The 17,822-nt window shown below is 45.5% G+C and overlaps 1 protein-coding gene across 3 annotated transcripts in view; it reads left to right on the top strand.

The window, feature by feature from the left end:
- The window catches only part of oxt (Xylosyltransferase oxt), a 43,376-nt gene extending 32,809 nt beyond the window's left edge, over positions 1–10,567 (top strand). For all 3 annotated transcript variants that reach the window (XM_075702118.1, XM_075702119.1, XM_075702117.1), the window contains one exon: positions 1,503–10,567. In XM_075702118.1, the coding sequence (XP_075558233.1) occupies positions 1,503–2,012 (510 nt within the window). In that variant the 3' untranslated portion in view covers positions 2,013–10,567. The remainder of the gene's footprint in view (positions 1–1,502) is intronic.
- The last annotated feature ends 7,255 nt before the right edge of the window (positions 10,568–17,822 follow it).

Genomic DNA, 17,822 nt, shown 5'->3' with positions numbered 1-17,822 from the left:
AGGTTCAACTTTTCGCCATCCTTGCCTCTGTTGTAGCTGAAGTGTCAGCTAGCGACAGTGATGAGGACGACACAGAAAGCGACAGCACGGGTGATTAAAACCCGATAGTGGCAGAAGCTGTGCATTACGTCAGCCTCATGAATACAATCGTCGTGACTAGAACAGCACCCCGGAAAGAAAAAGGCGCCTCGCGGCTTCTGCAGCGCTACCGCCCGTGTGCACAGAGAACATGCAACGCCAATGAGGAATCTGCCATGCGAGCGCTTGCCGAGAAGAGGGGGCTGGCTTAAAAACTGGCTCGCAGCCTCCGTAAGTATGTGGCCGCTGTCATCACTGCTAGGCCGCCGTGCCATCAAATGAAGATAACACTTTTGTCGCGCGAAGTGAATAAATACTGCATTTTTTTCCCCCTTTCATCGCACTCTCTTCGAGTTCTGTTTTTGACAGATAAGTGGCTAATCTCATGCCATTTCAGTTAAGCAGTGCTACCGTTTAGTACGTACTTTTTCCGAGCTCCGGCCAAATATGGTTTAACGAGGTTTCAGTGTATTCGCATTTCCAGCCTCTGCTAGCACAGCAGACCGGTTAATTTGACTCCGGTTAATTAGATTTTTCCGTTAACTCGATCCAGACCTAAGGTCCCGACCGGCGCCCGTACATTTCTAAGGGCCCAAACTTTCATTACTTCGATCGCAAAGTTGTCCTTCGCCAAATAATTCGAACTTGACTGATCAGCTTCGCCGCAATACAGCCTTGTTATGCAGTGAAGCATACCAAGAATGGACAGGGGCCATCGTCATGGGACATGGTGTGCGTTTAATTACACAGGTGCACACGCGTCGTCTCCGATCACACTACGGGAACCTAGACGCCTTGTAAGCATACTGGTAGCTATTCAGAGTTATTTCTGGCGCTTTTGTGGTGATGTGAGCCCTTGTTTCGCCCGCCACGCACGTCTCGTATATGATAGGTCCATGGTTATATTGCGCTCAGTTTTACAAACACAATATTAAGGAAGGGCAGGACATGGACGGACGAAGCGCAATGAAGGGGGCTAGTTGGTGAACGTTCATGGTTATATTGCGCTCAGTTTTACAAACACGATATTAAGGAAGGACAGGACGTGGACGGACGAAGCGCTTCGTCCGTCCACGTCCTGTCCTTCCTTAATATCGTGTTTGTAAAACTGAGCGCAATATAACCATGAACGTTCACCAACTAGCCCCCTTCATTGCTTTACTAAATGATAGGTCCGTCAACGGGGCTTAGTATGCGTTCCTCAATTACACGCGCACACGCTCCTTGCACCGAGAAAAACCATTGGCATTGTGGGAAAGCTAGCGAAAAGAAAGAATGAGAGTATTGATACGAAAACCCAACGGAAAGCTTTGTGGTTGGGTTTCCTGTGTATCTTCCTGCTACAGTCAAGTGGATGGCAATTTTCGTGTCAGCATACTTTATAATACTTACCTTTTTGCTTACTTTCATTGCATTTAACCCAGGTGGTCGCTGGATCATACGAAGTCCAAGTTGAGCCGGGGCTGCAGACGCTGTTCCACCGCCCTGAGTTCCGGAAGCCCCTTCGTCCTGGCGCCTGGACCGTGATGCTGTTCCACCACTGGTCCCTCGTGGCTCAGATGCATTTCCTTGTCTCTCCGGTCGCGTATCGCGATGGCAAGAAGCTGGTCTCTATGACAATCGCATCACAAGCCAACGGGGGGCCTCGGGGTCCTTACATCGGGCACGATCTGTCTCGCGTAGAGGAGCACTTGGGCTACTCGGCCGAGACGCGCCGCACCCTGCAGTTGCAGGCAGACGAGGATGCATCGCTCGTGGGACAAGACCTGGAAAGATGGGTCGACGCCCTGGTAGCACAGTTCTGGACGTTTCGTGTGGCGTGCACCGCGCATTCCGGGTCGAGTCGAGCGTGCAAGTCGTTGACGCCGTGCAGGGAAAGCGGATGGAGTTCGTACTGGCCAGACCCAACTGTTGACGTCATGGCTGGTACATGAGGCTCTGCAGCATTCTAGGTGTTACTGTGGAGGATCTAGGGCAAGTTTATAACGGCAGGTTCTTTTTCTCTTGTTTCCGTTATCGATGATTGCCGGCAGAGGTGGTTCGCTTTTTGAAAAAGCGTGAAAGGACCTCTGTTGGGTAATGAAGCAACTCTGAAACGTTTCTCGCCGGTATCAGCATGTAAAGAACATATGCTTATAACGAATATCGCATATAATGAAGGTACTTCTGCTTCAGATGTGACTTGATCATAAGGAGGTTTGAGTGTGCCAGTGGAGGTTGCTCATGGTAGCTTCAGTCCAAGGATGAGAAGACGAGATTGAGGTGTGGAACATGTAGTCATTAGTCTGCGTACTACTCGTGGAATCTTTCCATGCGGCCCTCGAGGCTCTCCATGGGCACAAACTCTCTTCCCCCTGAGCTGCCAACTCTCGGGCAATCCTGTCAGCTATTTCCTAGATGCATGACAGTGCGGTCGATAGAAGCTGCAGGCAGTTACATAGCCCCAGTAACCTGACCGGAGTTTGAGAACCTCGGCCTAGGAGCAGGCATCGAACAGTACGCTTGTTTTTGTCCCGTCTTGGACATTGGAGTTAGCTTAGGAAATGATTTTGTTTTGCTGAGGCAAAAGGAAAAGCCAGATGAGGGAGCGGCCACCACATTCGTTTACGTTAGCACTGAGGTAATGCTTTAGTAGTTCCCCATCATCTTTCTGTTCTTGTTTTGCTTTCCTCGATTTTATTTAACTCAGCTGGTCGCTGGTGACCCAGGGTTGACTTTAGACGAGGCAGAAGGAAATTCACTGTAGGTTTATGCTCCTCTCTTGTGCTTCATTTTGAAGAAAAAAGAAATTCTCTTCATAGTCTTCTCGTGTGCTTCCACAAGCAGAAGGGAGAGGAATTGCCGATTTCGGTACGTCGCATTTTTTTTTTTTAAATCGTTGAGTCAACGAGCAAAACAATGGGTCAAGAAGAACACGCAGCTGGTCAGCAGAGACCTGCAGTGGCTGTCTGGTGGTGCAGCCTTGCCCATTCTGTACAAAATGCTTTCCAAGTTTGCTTTCTGCAAGTAGTACGTGATGTCATACGGAGGGAATCAATGGATCAAGTGAGCTGGCAGTAGTTTCTGGCTGGAGCTGGGACTTCAAGCTGCACCGTTGTTGAGGCGATCGTGTAAGCCATCTAACCTGCAGCTCATTTTCAGTGGCGTCCCAAGTATTGCTGATGCTAGCTGACATTCTAAATTTTAAAAAATATAAAGGAAAGAATAATTCAGGGAAGGTTGCAAGGGTCTAACACTCGTGCAACACGGGCAAGTCTAATGCAGTTATGTGCCCAGAATACCAAGTTTCTAAATGCCATTACATTGAAAGTTTACCGCTAAATACGCTTCTTTAATGGCATCAGATGTCACAATGATGTTGACTAGTAAATGCAGTAAGTTTGTTTGCTGATCGTAATAACTTCAAACATGATTTAGAGTGCGAAAGTTGAACATACGTCACTCAATACATCAGTAGGCATGTTTTGTGTAGACTTAGTTCATTTCAAAAATTTGCATGTGCAGGCATAACTGTTACCACTAGGAGTGCGAGCGTGTAATCGACAGCCAAGTGAGTTATAAGACTGCACTACTCTGCAAGTGACATCGGGCCTTAATGCCATTCATATGTTCGTTTGGCACTGCCCAAATGGCATTTAGCAGTTAATGTCATATTTTGTGCCCTTAAGAAACTTGCTACAACCTTAAAATTTTTATTTTGCCGAGCACCAGAATAATGTAACAAGAATCTTTGACCTCGAACCTGGTGGTCAAGGTTGAGGCTGAACATTGGTTTATCCTTGTGTCTGAGTGTAAGTTAAAACACAACACTGAAAAAAATTAACAAGAATTGAGAAGGACAGAAAGCATGCGCTTTATAACTGTGGCACGCGCCTGCGAATTCGCATACGATGAGCAGCTTTTCCTCTGGCAGTCATGGTGTTTGAACCGTTACCGAGGAGAGATATTTGGAAGGTATTCTCGTGTTAATGCAATTGGCATTGTTAGGATACACCAAGCACTTTTCGCTGTATGTGGTTTTAACCCAGGTGCGAATGCGTGCAGCAGCATGCTTTAGCCAGAGAGAGGCTGCTCACCAGGCCTGGTGTAATGTGATCCGCCACCTGTACGGTGCGAACAGGTCCAGCTCTCGATCGTCATGCTGGTGGCGGTGGGGCCGTCCGTCTTCGCATTGACAGTTTGACCGGGTCGCGGAAATGGGGTGATTTGCTTGCTTGCAAACTCGCAGCTTTCTTTTCCATGGATCCAGCAGAAGTTGCGAGTTCAAAAACAAGCAAACCGCCACCATGAGCACGATGACAAAGAAGACTCCGTGGTCGCAAGGAGCATCACGCCGTGCCGTCGCCTTGCTGTGCCATGCTATGCCTCACCTCAAAAGAGCGCTTGCCACCCAGGAATGTAAAAAAAAAAATGCAGGCAGCAGCGTGCTGAGCTGCTCGCCGTAGCTACGCAGTGAAGGCAGGGTGGAGGCCTGTGCCGCTCAATTGGAGCAAATGCAGCAATACATGTGATTGCACTGCGCCGAGCAATTGTATCACTAATTACACACCGATCGTAAGAAAGAATGCTAATCGCATTAACTTGGCCAATCGTCTCAAAGGACGGATGTGCTGCCAATTTTTCTTGAAGCTTTTGCACAATAAGGGATCTTGGACCAAAAGAGTAACAAGATTCCCAACTCTGAAACACGGTTTCTTGATACCTGGGGAGGCTTCTCCAGCTGACTTCTGTTAATCTGGGCCGGTAGGAAGTACGGATTTCTTTTGCTCAATTGTACTCCTTCACAACCGGCCAAACCTAGGGGTAAAATTGGGCAGAGTGGTGTTCGTATCACAGACAGAGCGTGAAAAGGAACAGATTTGGAACAGAATCATTGCGCTATCCTCACATGATGTCTGTTATTTCACCTTCCTGCCAGTGTGGTCTTGCTCAGTGATCCCAACAGAAAGTCGCAAAAGCTTGTACGGAAGGGTGCGCTCTGATTAATTTGATCTCCTAATGCCAAATCTTGCAGATTGTGCTTCTGTTATAATTGTTCTAAGATCCTCTTTCCCTGCTTGGATCTTGCTTTGGGGAGACCTATACAACTTTTAGTGGCAACACATCATAGGAAGCCGACAGTTGCCAGTGCAGCAGAACAGCAGTGTAACCACGTGGCTATACCAAATTAACAATTAGAATAGGTGAATTCAAAATTTGTGATTTTGAATTATGATTAAGTGGCACCCTTTCAGGTGCCACTTACTCCTGTCATCGTCCATTTGGCTTCACCACGTTTCTTGCTTCAAAATCACGAAAAGCACGCATCTACAGAATGGATTAAGAATTTAAATTCACTGGCAAGTTTCCGCAGGTTTACAGAATGTGGACTTCATGCGAGAGCTCACTGCAGGAACGTCGGACACGAGAACATAAATTATTTCATGCCTAGCGCACTTGGGAAGCTGCTATCCAGCCACTTGAGGAATATTCCTGGTCTAATGCCGTGCGAAAAATGCAGAAAGATGCGAGCTCACTGTGTGACTACATAAAGATGCCGAGGGCGAACACCCAGCCGTCGTACCTTCCCGTTCATTTTCGTAACGCACTTTACACATATATTCAAGTTTGCAGAACTGGTCAAATCAGAATTGTTTCAAGATGTGTGCAACGCGCCTTAAATGTTATTATTTTCATCACGGCCTACCTGTGCATCGTTATCCATACAAGGAAGGTGTTTTCCTCTCTATAATGAGGTTTCGTAGTACACAATGAAACAATCGCGGAGTGTAATAAATAAAAAGAGCTAGCTGGCAACTGCCACCAGAAGGGGCACAATGCCATTCTGCTTTAGTAAGGAGAAAAAAAAACATGTAGAACAAAAAGAAGATAGCGAGCAAGGAATAGGAAACCAAGACTAAAGCAATTTTTTCAATAGCGCAACGGCCTCTGCTTTCTCAACATCACCAGTCAAATTGGTCAATGGCTAGGCGGTCGGGCAATTCAAAACCAGGCATGCACAGGCTCTCCCAGCCCCATGGCTCGCACCAACACCGTGGCTCACATCTTCATCTTCACTATGGAGGCTTAGTTGGCACCTGAGTTGCGCGTAGTCAGTCAAATGTAGTTTTCTAGTCCCACTGGATTTTTGAGTTGTGCGAAGTTTAGCGCATGTCTGTTGTTCTTCCGTATTAATACACTTTTCTAACGTTTTCTTCATCTGGTAACATTTGGCAACGAATCTAGCACCGTGCTAGATGGTTTCTGGCATATTGTAGTGACAGCGGCAGTGGTTTTAGAACAGACTTAACTGATCGCAAAGGATGTGGCTAGCCAGTTCAATGTGAAGGTTAAACAATAATACAGGCATAAATCTTCAAATGCAATTAGACCTCATAAATTGGCCTATTTCTTGAATGAGACTCCTCCTTCGTGGAGTTGTATTGACGATGCCATGTATTTTGAAGTATCAACTGAAATGAAAGAAAAAAACGGCAATAGGCATTTGGCCTTTAAGGTTTTGTGAAAGGGTCTAACGCTGAAAGTCCAGGCAGGCACATTCAAAGAACACCAATGAGCTCTTCATGTAGTCCTAGAGCTGCAGCAAAGCACGGACAGGAGGTCTGCATACATTAACTAACTAATTAACTAACTCCCTACCCCCTTACTAAAATGCGGTGGTCTAGTTTCTGAGAATGACACGTGCATGAGATTGTGACAACGACATAGTTCAGCAAAAAAGGTAGCGCAACATTGCGTGTATTCAGGCCAGGTCGAAGAGCAACAGTTTGTCTGAGTTGCTAGCTGCAAGCTGCAGGTAGACCTTAGAAGAGCTTTATGTCATTCACAAGCCATAGCTTCTCCACTTCAGCCCAAAAATTTTTCGTGCAGAACTGCAGTACATACTTTCAGTGAGAATTGGGTGAAATTGTACACATTGCACCGTTGCAGGGCTAAGGGCAATTAGTTCAGTTAACCTCTGATAAACAACACTCGTGACTGGCTTGCTTGCTACGAACTACGCTGCTGAGAAATGCTTATTTGTGGTAAAAGTGTGGTTAGTTGTAGGGCTTGTTACTAATGCCGACTTGGCATGTTAACATCCGTGATGTCAGTTTGCGAGTCATGTCAGTTGCATACCATAAAGTGCTTTTTATTCGCATCCTGAATGTTTCACATTTTTTAATCCTATCCTAAGCACTATTGACTGAACTCTCAGGCACTGAAATTTGCGAAATGAAAGCACTGTATGCAAAAGGGCAATGTTGTTTAGAGGGTCAATGACTATTTTCAAACTTTAGGAAAACTATGAAAAGCATGAAAGTTAGACCCTCGCAGAAATTAGACCATTTAACGTTGTCTATTCAGATTTGTTTCAAGCTTTGTTTCAAGATTTGTCAACACTGGCACTGTAATGGAAGGTTTAGCACAGTTGAAGTAAGGTCACCTGGCTCCAAGGTGCAGCGCCGTCATTGCAGTAAGCAGCCACCATTACACGGTGCTCCATTTTGTTGAAGGTGCTGTTGCAAGTAAATCAGCAAAGCACATACTGTATCAAGATTGAGGCAAAGCAAAAGACTTAATATGTATTTGCCTGATGGCTGCCTAGGCCATGTAGGTTGTTCATTTGTGCACCCATGACCTTGCAGTTGTGGTCAGGCCATTACTTGGAAGGTATACATGTATAGCCGTCTTTTCACTCAGTGTGCAAAAGGGACATAAAAAAAACTCTAAAGTCTAGCTCAAGTTATTTCTCTCTTTAAAATTAGACTGTCTTGTTAGATCTGATGTTGGCGCCTGACTAAGAGTTTTTCAGTAGGCCTTGATATCTTGCCCGCTAGTTTAAGTTTAGGTTTCGCTGCAATTAATGAGCCTCAACGTTACGATTTGATCACCGTCTCCACAATATCTTGCTTGGAATCAAGTGAACCTAAGTTGCCATTTGCATGTTCAACTCTTTTTTTATGATGTACCTTCAAGTCATATTGCATGTCGTGGCAATTTCAGTCAGAACTCCTGTGAATTGTTTGTCGAGTTGCAACACTGGAAACAAAGCAACGTTAAACTTTCTCATTTTGCATAGAAAGTTGAGGTAACATCCAGTGTGCATGCTTGTGGCAAACTTCCTGTGTTATGTTAAAACATTGCAGAGGAATCCAAACTCTCACTGTCTAGTCTACCATAGCATTTCTTAAAATAGCTTTTTGCTGTTTTTAGTATCTCAAGTAGGCAATAGCTTTCTTGACAAAATAACTTGGTTTAGTCCAGTAATTTTCGCGCGAAAGTGTGTGTGATGCTTGTTCCCCTACAGGTATTGTGCCTTTGTATTGTTTTTCGTGTTGCCTTTGTCACGTCTTTGACCCTGGTCCTTTGTTCCACGTCCTCAAGTTCATGTGTTTAATGCTTACTGTGCTTCTGTTCATAGTTATGTGTTCTGCATCACACTAAATACAAGTAATGTGCAGATCAATTTTCTGAAGTTTTACAAACTTGGGAATGTTGGAACCCTCTATATTGCTTTTTGTGTGTTAAAAAATTGATTTCTCATATTTCGTTGTTGGCTTTGTTAGGAGATAATCTGAGCATTATGTTCTAGCAGTTTCTTTTTCAAGTTCTTACTCACGTTGTAGGTGTTTTTTTTTTGTGTTGTGGATTTGTGCATTAACAGACCTGTGGTGCTTTTCTATGAAATGATGGTATCAAAATGCCTGAACTCAGTAATATTGACCTTGCCTGCACGTGCTCTCCGAAAGTCCCAGAATGCATCTTTCATGACGTCTAGGCACAGAGATTGTTGCAGCTTCTTTAAAGAGGCTGCAGGTAATTCCAGCTGAAGCCGCAGAAAAAAAGTCAACCAGTCATTTCTTGTATAGGCTTCGTAGTTAATTAAGTAATGCGGCACCTCAGTGCACTCAACGTGCGATACAATCAAGCACACTTTTCTGGACAATGAACTGACTCTCGTGGAACCATTGCATATCACATGGAGCTTTGCTGTAAGCAGGCCCTACATGCATCGAATTTTGGTAGCCTCTTGTACATAATATGTGTGACATCTGTGTGCACATAGTTGTGCCATACTGTAGTCATGTGATGTAAAGTTAACCATCCACACGCTTCTGTGTGCTTCGTTTAGTTGTTTGTTGGCTTGTCTTCAGTACTAAGCAGTTTTTCTTAGTTTGTTGTTTGTAAAGGTGCCATGCTTTACATGTGTTGCTTTCTTTTGTTTATATTATGTATATAGCCATGCTGTGAGGAAGTGTCACCACTATAATTGTTCATCACTTTGACACAGGCTTCTGGGCTATTCTAGATATGCCTCAAGCAATACGTACCTCTCTCATCAAGGACAGTGATGTGGGGCTGCTTGCTTTGCAGTCGCCATTGTAGTCTTCAGTTTCGGGAAGATATGTAGTCTTCGTCAGATATATAGTCTTCACCATAGTCTTTGACTTGGTCTTCAGTGCAACAGGCAACTTACAATTCTGTAAGCTTCGTCCACACGTCTTCTGCCCAAAGCACTCGCTGCTGTGCCGTGTACAATGTGGTCCGCTCTTAGGTAGAACAGCTCATTAATGTTCAGCCCGACATGCACTTAGTCTTCTTTATGTGGGACAGAACCAGCTTTATGCAGAGGCATCTGCCAACCTTTGTTTAAAATTCAAGCTCCTGTAAGCATTTGCATACGTGCAAAAGTTACACAATGTCACAACGGCACATGAGCATTAATGAGTAGCTGTATAACTTAAAAGCAGGTAAACGTGTGCTGATGTTCTGTGTGCACTTTCTGGACTTTCTAAATACAAGAAACAGTTTGTCGAAAGATGGATAATTCGAACTGTCTGACCGGTGGGTCAAAAAAAAGTCAGCCTTTAGCAAGTGTTCCAATAAGGGGTCTTGCCTACGCCCTCATGAACGCAGATCAACTTGAGGAAGACAAATTCTTTGCCCTAACTGAGACGAAATCCCTTGATGAAGGCAAGTCCTTTGCTTTGACAAAGGCAAGTCCACTTGTAGAAACATGAGCTCCAGACTAAGGTTTCGTTGTTTAGTCACCTGTGGGAGACTGCGTGAGCTTCAGCAATATTTATGGCTGAGGAAGGTGGTGCTGGGTGTAGTAGTTTTAAATAAAGTCGGACTGCTTCACCCTCCGGCCACGTTATGTGACTTGAGCAATGGGACATTTTTAGCTGGTAGTTCTATAGTACTCCTTGCCATCCTTCTTGCCATATCAACAAATTTTGTTTTTACATTTGTTTTCTCGGCAAGTGATCGCATGAGTTGAAAACTTGTTGTACACGTCTCCTATGTTGAACAAATTTTCGGTCTTCCTTTCTTGGGGGGCCTTGTCTTTCCTTCTTCTTGAAATCGCTGTATTTGTAAGCTGCCGCATGTTGTGTGTTCCGTCTTGGTCACAGCACTCATAATGAAAGAGAGATTTCAACTATTTTTATGTACTCTGAAACTACCATGGAAATGCAGTAAAGTATACACGTTTTATAGAGCGACAGTTCCTGTCAGTGTCCTTGCTTCGTTCCTCTTGTGGTGTTACTTGTTCCAACAAGGTAACATGCTGTGTGCTTAGGACCAAGGCACCATGTTCAGTCTGTCTACGAAATCTGGTGTTTGCAGGATTTGTGATTGTAAATGAAGTGCCAGAAAGGATAAAAAAAAATTATAAAAGCCACTGTGTGGCAGCTGTACTGTAAAGCGATGATGTCATAGCACTTTTATCTGTTGTTTTTGCAGGTGCGTGTACACACGTAACCGTAAGTATATGTGAATCACAGCTCCCATGCAAAAGAAAAAAAAGGGGGGGAAAGGACGGCAGAACAGACCTCACAACAAAGGTCGACGTCAATGTGACTAACATTGAAGCAATGTAGTGACATGCCGTATTGCCAACAATGAGACTTGTCATGTGTGAGACGTTTATGTATACCGTTTTATTGAAGGCACCGCTGGATGGATGGATGCTATGAGTGTCCCCTTTGGAACGGGACGGTGGGTTGTGCCACCAAGCTCTTGCTTTTATATTGCCAAGTATCCTACCTATGTTAAAAAAGAAACAAAAAGTAAAGCGAAAAAAAAAACCAAGATGAATTCCAATAACCATACTTTCTGAACCCCTATTGTGAACTTTGTTTCTTCACGCCTCTGTTGTTTGTCGTTTCCCTACTTGCTCCAATCTTCCAATTGCCGCTTACTAGTCTTTGCTGCGAACATGTTTACTTTCCCCCTGCTCTCTCTCTGAACCCAAGGGCTTCAAGGAAGCCAGAGATACCTAAACCGACTGCTGGGCAGACATCTTCACATTTTAATAAAACATGCTCCATCATTTCCCTAGTTTTACCGCAGCAAACACATGCTTCTCCTTTATATCTCGCTTTATGAGTGGCTGTTCTAAGGCATCCTGACCTCGCTTCGAAAAGTAATGAGCTTCCTTTTGGGTTATAAATTGTTTCTCTCCTGATTTCGTTTTCTCCTCCCAAGTAGTTACTCATGGCCGTCTTTTTCTTTTCCATTGCTCCCATCTATGATATTATCTCGGCATCTCTGACTTTATGCTTGACGTTCTTTGTTACTATGTTGCTCACCAGACAGGCCGCATACTTCCTGGTTCACCTCCCTGCCTTTCCTGTCCTTGCTTGTTCTCTCTCTTATTTCTTTTCCTCCACTGTGAATCAATGTTTTTCCTGTACAAATACCTGAGAACTCTCCCATCCCATCTGCTTTCTTCCATATTCCTCAGTCGCTCTTCACAATCAATTTTACTGAGCTTCCCTCGCTTCAAAACTTATCCAGCCCGCATCACCCTGCACAGTTTCATTTGTGGCCTTCCCGGGAGCGCCCAATGCGATGCGTCCCACGGACCTTTGGTTACCATCGAGCCCTGATTGTACCCCTGATTTCAAGCAAACAACCGCATTTCCATATGTAAGTTCTGGAATCATTACACCTTTCCACATACCTCGGAGGGCCTTGTACTTATTGTATCCACATAGTGCTCTGTGTTTATGGCTGCATTTCTCTTCCCCTTTACTGTTATTGTTTTTTCCTGTATTTCCATAGGTTTATTGTCTTTGTTTATCCATATAGCAAGGTATATATATTCTTTTAAGTGAGGTATTTCCTGGCCCTGAATTGACACTGTCTGATCACTGTTTTCATTTAATACCATAACACCTGATTTTTTGACGCTCAATTTGAGATCGAAATTCTCTCCTTCCTGTCCACAGATATTAGTCAGACGTTGCATATCACTTTGCTTGTTAGCTAGCAGCACAATGTCGTCTGCATATAACAAACCTAGAAGCCGCTGCTCCAATATTGTACCCGCCTGTTTGTGTGAGAGATTAAACCCGATATTGCTTCCTTCTAGCACCCTTTCCATCCTCGCCATGTACACCATCAACAGCAGTGGAGATAAAGGGCACCCCCGCGTCGGTCCTTCATTGATATCAACTTTCTCCTCGCACCTCATCCCTTCCCATTCAACGCAAATTGTATTTTCTAGGTAAATCTCTAAAAAGCTGTAGACAATCGTCACTCAAGCCTTCCCCTTGCGGAATATCCCACAAAATGTTGCGGTCTACGTTGTCATACGCTCCTGTAATGTCTAAAAAGGCCACATATAACAGTCCACTTTCTACTCGTGATATTTCAGTACACTGAGTAAGGACAAATAAGTTATCCAAGCGCCTACCTATACTGAAGCCATTCTGAAGTTCTCCCAAAAATGTAATTATTCTCTGCCCATGCTTGCAGCTTTAATTGCCTGCATTGCTAACCTGTACATTACCAACGTAATGGTCAACAGTCTATACGGGTGAATTCTATCTTTCTGCCCCTTCCCTTTATAAATTAAATTCGTTATACTTTGTTGCCAACTGTTTGGTATTCATCAATTCTTTCAAGTTTTTTTTTCACTGGCTTCATCAGAGCTTCCTTACTTTTTGGTCCTAGTTCATTAATCAGCCTAACGAAAACCTCACCTAGCCCTGTGGCTGGGCGCTTAGGAATTTTTTCTTTAGTATCTTGCAGTTGAAATTTGTCAACGCCAGCTACTTTTCTATCTGGTTCTCTTTCATGCTCTTTTTTTTTCTTCAATTACAACCTCGTCATGGCCTTGATGCGGCGGATGCGAGCGCCATCTGGAGGTGTTGCAAGGAACCGGCTGCGTCGCTCCGTGGCGTCGCAAGATTTCTCGCGCGGTGGCGCACGAATGGCGGACGCCGTGGCCGGTCTATGAATAGTAAAAACGCTGGAAAAGGGGTTTGAGTTTTCGCATACCAGGATTATGTTTTCTCGCATATTCAAATTGCAATCCGACGCTATCATGTCTGTAGGTTGCGCGTAAGTCGTACTTTACTATTTTCTGCGTATTTCCGCTTGAGAAATTCGATTAGTTCAGTAACTTCCTTGCGCCACATGGAGGGCCTGGTTATGTGTGGTTCGAAATTCTTTTTGCCGAAACGACGTCCGACGCTGGACGCCTTCGCCGGATCTTCCGTGGCACGGGGACCTTAAAGGGCCCCTCACCAGGCCCCTTAGCAAATTTTAGTTATACACTGGAAGTTGTTACGTGTCCTCTAGGGAGCGTTCTGCCGCAAAAATTTTTCATATCTGCTCATTAATAGCCGAGATAGAAATATATCAGTGCCGCGAACCCATGATTTCAGGAGGTGCGCTCCACTGCATAGCGAGACTCTCTCCCCTCGCCGCGCCCAGCCTCCGCAAGCGAAATTCTTTCCCTGCGTTCTCCCATACCGGACCTCGAGGATCACGTGACACACACGTCACGGGCCCCGCCTACATTTTTTTCATTTTTTTTTTGCCGGCGTTGCGCGCGAGCTGTTGTGATGTCTCGTTTCGCGCAGCGCATGCTTTTGCGCGCTGTGCAGAAGTACGCATGACTAGCGGTACAATTCAGTGCTGCACGAATACTGAGGCAGAACAAGCGGATTGCAGAGCATGATCACGCTGCTGGAACGCGGTAGAAAATGGCATAGCTTCTTTACCTGTGCACGTGACTTCACGGCCGCGGGAACAAGCAGACGAAGCGGAAGTAGATCTCTCTTGCTTCGGTGCGAAGTAAAACAAAGAACACGCAGACGTTCCGTTTGTGTGTTTTATTAGTTCTCTAAACTTCAGTTTGTCAATTCGAGCAACAGATCACACAAATAACAGATAGTGCCTTGAATAATTCTCGAAGTCACGTGTCACCACGAGCGACGTCACACTGTGGACACGCAATGCCACCGTGTCCACAGTGTGACGTCGCTCGTGGGGACACGTGACTTCGAGAATTATTCAAGGCACTATATCTGTTATTTGTGTGATCTGTGTGCGCAAGTTTGAGGAAGCAATCCGGAGCGAAGAACTCGCTCCCCAACTCTGGGCCGTCCAGCAGGTCCACGACGCCGCCAGGAAACTCAACCTCCCGGTTCCGTGGTTGGAGTAGTAAAGGCAAGGCGCAGAAGACCAGGACTCAGGAAGAAGAAAACAAACGACAGGACCGGCGCCACTCACAACTAAGTTTATTTTCGTAACACGCCTGTCGTATGTAGGTTATTCACGCCAAGTCACGCACAGAACTTTCTACTACTTCAAGCATGAAGCAACTAGCCCAAGCAAGAGTTTTACTTGAGCATACCGTCGTGGGAGACGCCCACTCCATGAGAGCCCAAAGCTCTCGTGGCCTGCAGGACCTCGAATAAAGTTGATTTCCTTCCTTCCTATGCCACCATCCGGCTTGGAGCGTGGCGGCCGCGAGGAGAAGGAAAAACGGCGTTCGGTTTGACATTTCGAATCTTTCCGCGGCGCGTAGCGATGTAATACTTGCAGACACGATCGTTAGCTCGCACTGTATGCTCTGCGCGTAGCTCAATATGGCTTGACCTGGTGAGGGGCACTTTAACGCTATCGCGTTAAAGAAAAAAATATAGTTCTTCATGTCATATGCCGCAGAGTGCCTGTGAGCGGCGCGGAATGTCTCGAATGCGGCGTTTCAAACCATCGATAGCGTGCGTCCATTCTTGCTTTTTACTTTGACGATAGTGAAAAATTCGGAGTGCGTTGAAAAATAACTACCTGGGGGGAAAATGTGAACTGCTTAGGAAACAGAAATACTGTTCTTCACATCCAATAGCGCAGTGTGTCTGAGCGGCGCGGAAGGTCTCGAAAGCAATGTCTTAAACCATCGTTAGCGGGCTAACGATGCTCAATGGGCACGGTACGGAAAGAGTTCACGTCGTCGTTCATCATGAGATGTGTTCTGCGGGATTTATTTTGGTTGTTCTCTGGTGAAGAAACGTTGCAACTTGTTGTGTTACCACTTGGGCCTATTCCGAAGTTGATGCAGTGTAGCGTACAGCGTCTTGAAACACTAGTTTGCACGGTGCATGTGAAAGACAGTGGTAAAGGTTGACTATTCATGTACCTTGTTCCCGCGTCTGCAGCCTAGTGGAAAATGGCGCAGATGCATATGCTATATATGCAACGTGGCGTATAGCGCCAATCGTCTCGAAGGGCTAGCTGGCGTTTGCACGAGAGAAGTACGCGTGAAAAGACAATCAAACTGAAGTTGTGGCTTATTCGCGGCTCCAAGAAACCCTCGCAACCTAGCGGCCGCGCCGAGAACTTGCCGATCCAGGTTTAGGTTTGAAGCGAAGGATCGTCTCCTATCGCAGCACGTGCCCAAGGACTCGTAGTTGTCATGTCGTCGTGTCGCCGCCGCGCACAAGCCCCCTAAAAGAAGAAAAGGTGGCTGTCGAAATACTTTTTGTTGCATATCGTTATGTGTGTAATCGTGGTGGAAAGACATCAATGTATAATTGCACCGCGCACCGAAAGGAGCTGATGACGCGCATCGGAGACCGGCATGAATAAGAAACTTGCGCGTTGAAAAAAAAAAAAAAAAAAGGTGACTGAATCTATGCTGGTTTGTTCGAAACACTCCACTCGGGACAACTTTTAAATGTTGCTGGCGTGTCAAATTGCAGAGCGTACTTTGATTTGGCAGGCGCTTTAATAAATTAGTGACGTAAACGCAAGCTTAATTTGGTTTCCTTAGCTAATTTAGTTTTCTAGCCCGTCATTAGCGTCACTTATGCTTTAGCTCGGGGGCTCCTTGCAACCACAGCAGCAAATTTGATTATATTCGTAACACTAAATTGTTACAATGTTTACAAGAGTCTTGCAAAAGTCCTACACGAATATTAGCGGTGTATTTAATGTATTTAATAGCCAGGTATATTAGGTCAGTTACTACTAGATTCAATTTACAAATCGTGATATCGTTCTCCATTGACGAGTTACAGAGCTGTACACTTGAAAATTTAGTTATCTGAAAATTTGCAATCTTGAACAATATTTATTTAAAAGGTTGACGGCGTAAATGAAAATGTGTTATCAGCTGTCACTAGATAGTCACTTTCTTTCTTTGAAATGCAGCAGACCTCATCGAATTTGGCGCTGGAGTGGTTGCCGAGAAACGCCATTTCTCCATTCCCATCCATTTAGTCAGGGGGCTCCCGAGCTAAAGCCTTCTCTTAATTAAAGGGGCCCTGAAACTATCTCCTAGCTAATAGTAGAATAACGCTGCTATAAAGGGCGTCGCCTCGCGAATCTCGTGCTATATATTTTTTAAAAGTTCTGCGGCTGTAAGGGGCGTTATCTCAGCGACACCCGGCTTTCTCACTTCTCATCTCCACTAACCCGCGGGAAGCTTTATGCAGCCGAGAAGCCAAGAGGGCAAACCTCGGGGCCAAAAGTTGAATGTCGCGGTGGCGGAATGGGCTCGTCGCGACACCCCGTGGCGGTCGCGGTAGACTGCGCTACGCAGCACGCCGCTGTCATCTCGGAGGCCACGCGCAGCTACGTGCAGTGCAAAGATGCAATGATTTTTCCATCTTGAGATCGCACGCACGTGTGTACACACGCGCACATAGTTTTTTATTTAACTTAACATTAGAAATTGTGTCACTGCAAATGCTATCGCCATCACGAAACCAGCCGCTATCGTTGTTAGGCCAGCAGCTTTCGATGTGACGCACTGCGGAAGCGAGCGCAAGCGATTTTTCACTGTTTGACGTGATATTTTGAATTCCCTCAAGGGAGCGTTCTGCCGCAAGAATTTTGCAAATCGGTTCATTAATAGCCGAGATAGAAATATTTCAGTGCCGCGAACCCATGATTTCAGGGGAGGCGAGAGCCATCGCCCACCGCCAAGAGAGACACTCTCTCCACTTGCCCCGTCTAACCTCCGCAAGCGAAATTCCTTCCCTGCGTTCTTTCATACCGGAGCTGGAGGGTCGCGTGACGCATACGTCATGGGCCCCGCCGCCTTCTTTTTTTCCCTCTTGCTTTTATTGTTGCGTGGTGTACTTCCGCTGACGGTCGCGCGCGCGAGCGTTGTCTCCTTTCGCGCAGCGCACGATTTTGCGCGCTGTGTGCGAGGACACTTGAGTAGCGGTATAAGTCAGTGCTACGCGAACACTGAGGCAGACGGAAGCGGATCGCAGAGCATGATCGCGCGCTAGAACACGGTAGAAAATTACATAGTTTCGCTTTCAGCGCGCGCGACTGCACTACGTGGGAACAAGCAGACGAAACGGGAATACATCTCTTGCTGCGGTGCGAAGTAAAACAAGAAGACGCAGACACTCGCTTTGTGTGTTTTATTGTTTCTCTAAGCTTTAATTTGTCCGTTGAAGCAACAGATTACACAAATAACAGATGTTGCCTCGAGTAATTCTCGACGT

The sequence above is a fragment of the Dermacentor variabilis genome, chromosome 8 (assembly GCF_050947875.1).
Source record: "Dermacentor variabilis isolate Ectoservices chromosome 8, ASM5094787v1, whole genome shotgun sequence".
Classification (NCBI taxonomy): Eukaryota; Metazoa; Arthropoda; class Arachnida; order Ixodida; family Ixodidae; genus Dermacentor; species Dermacentor variabilis.
Note: the sequence above shows the minus strand (reverse complement) of the source record. Positions and strands in the feature narration are given on the sequence as shown.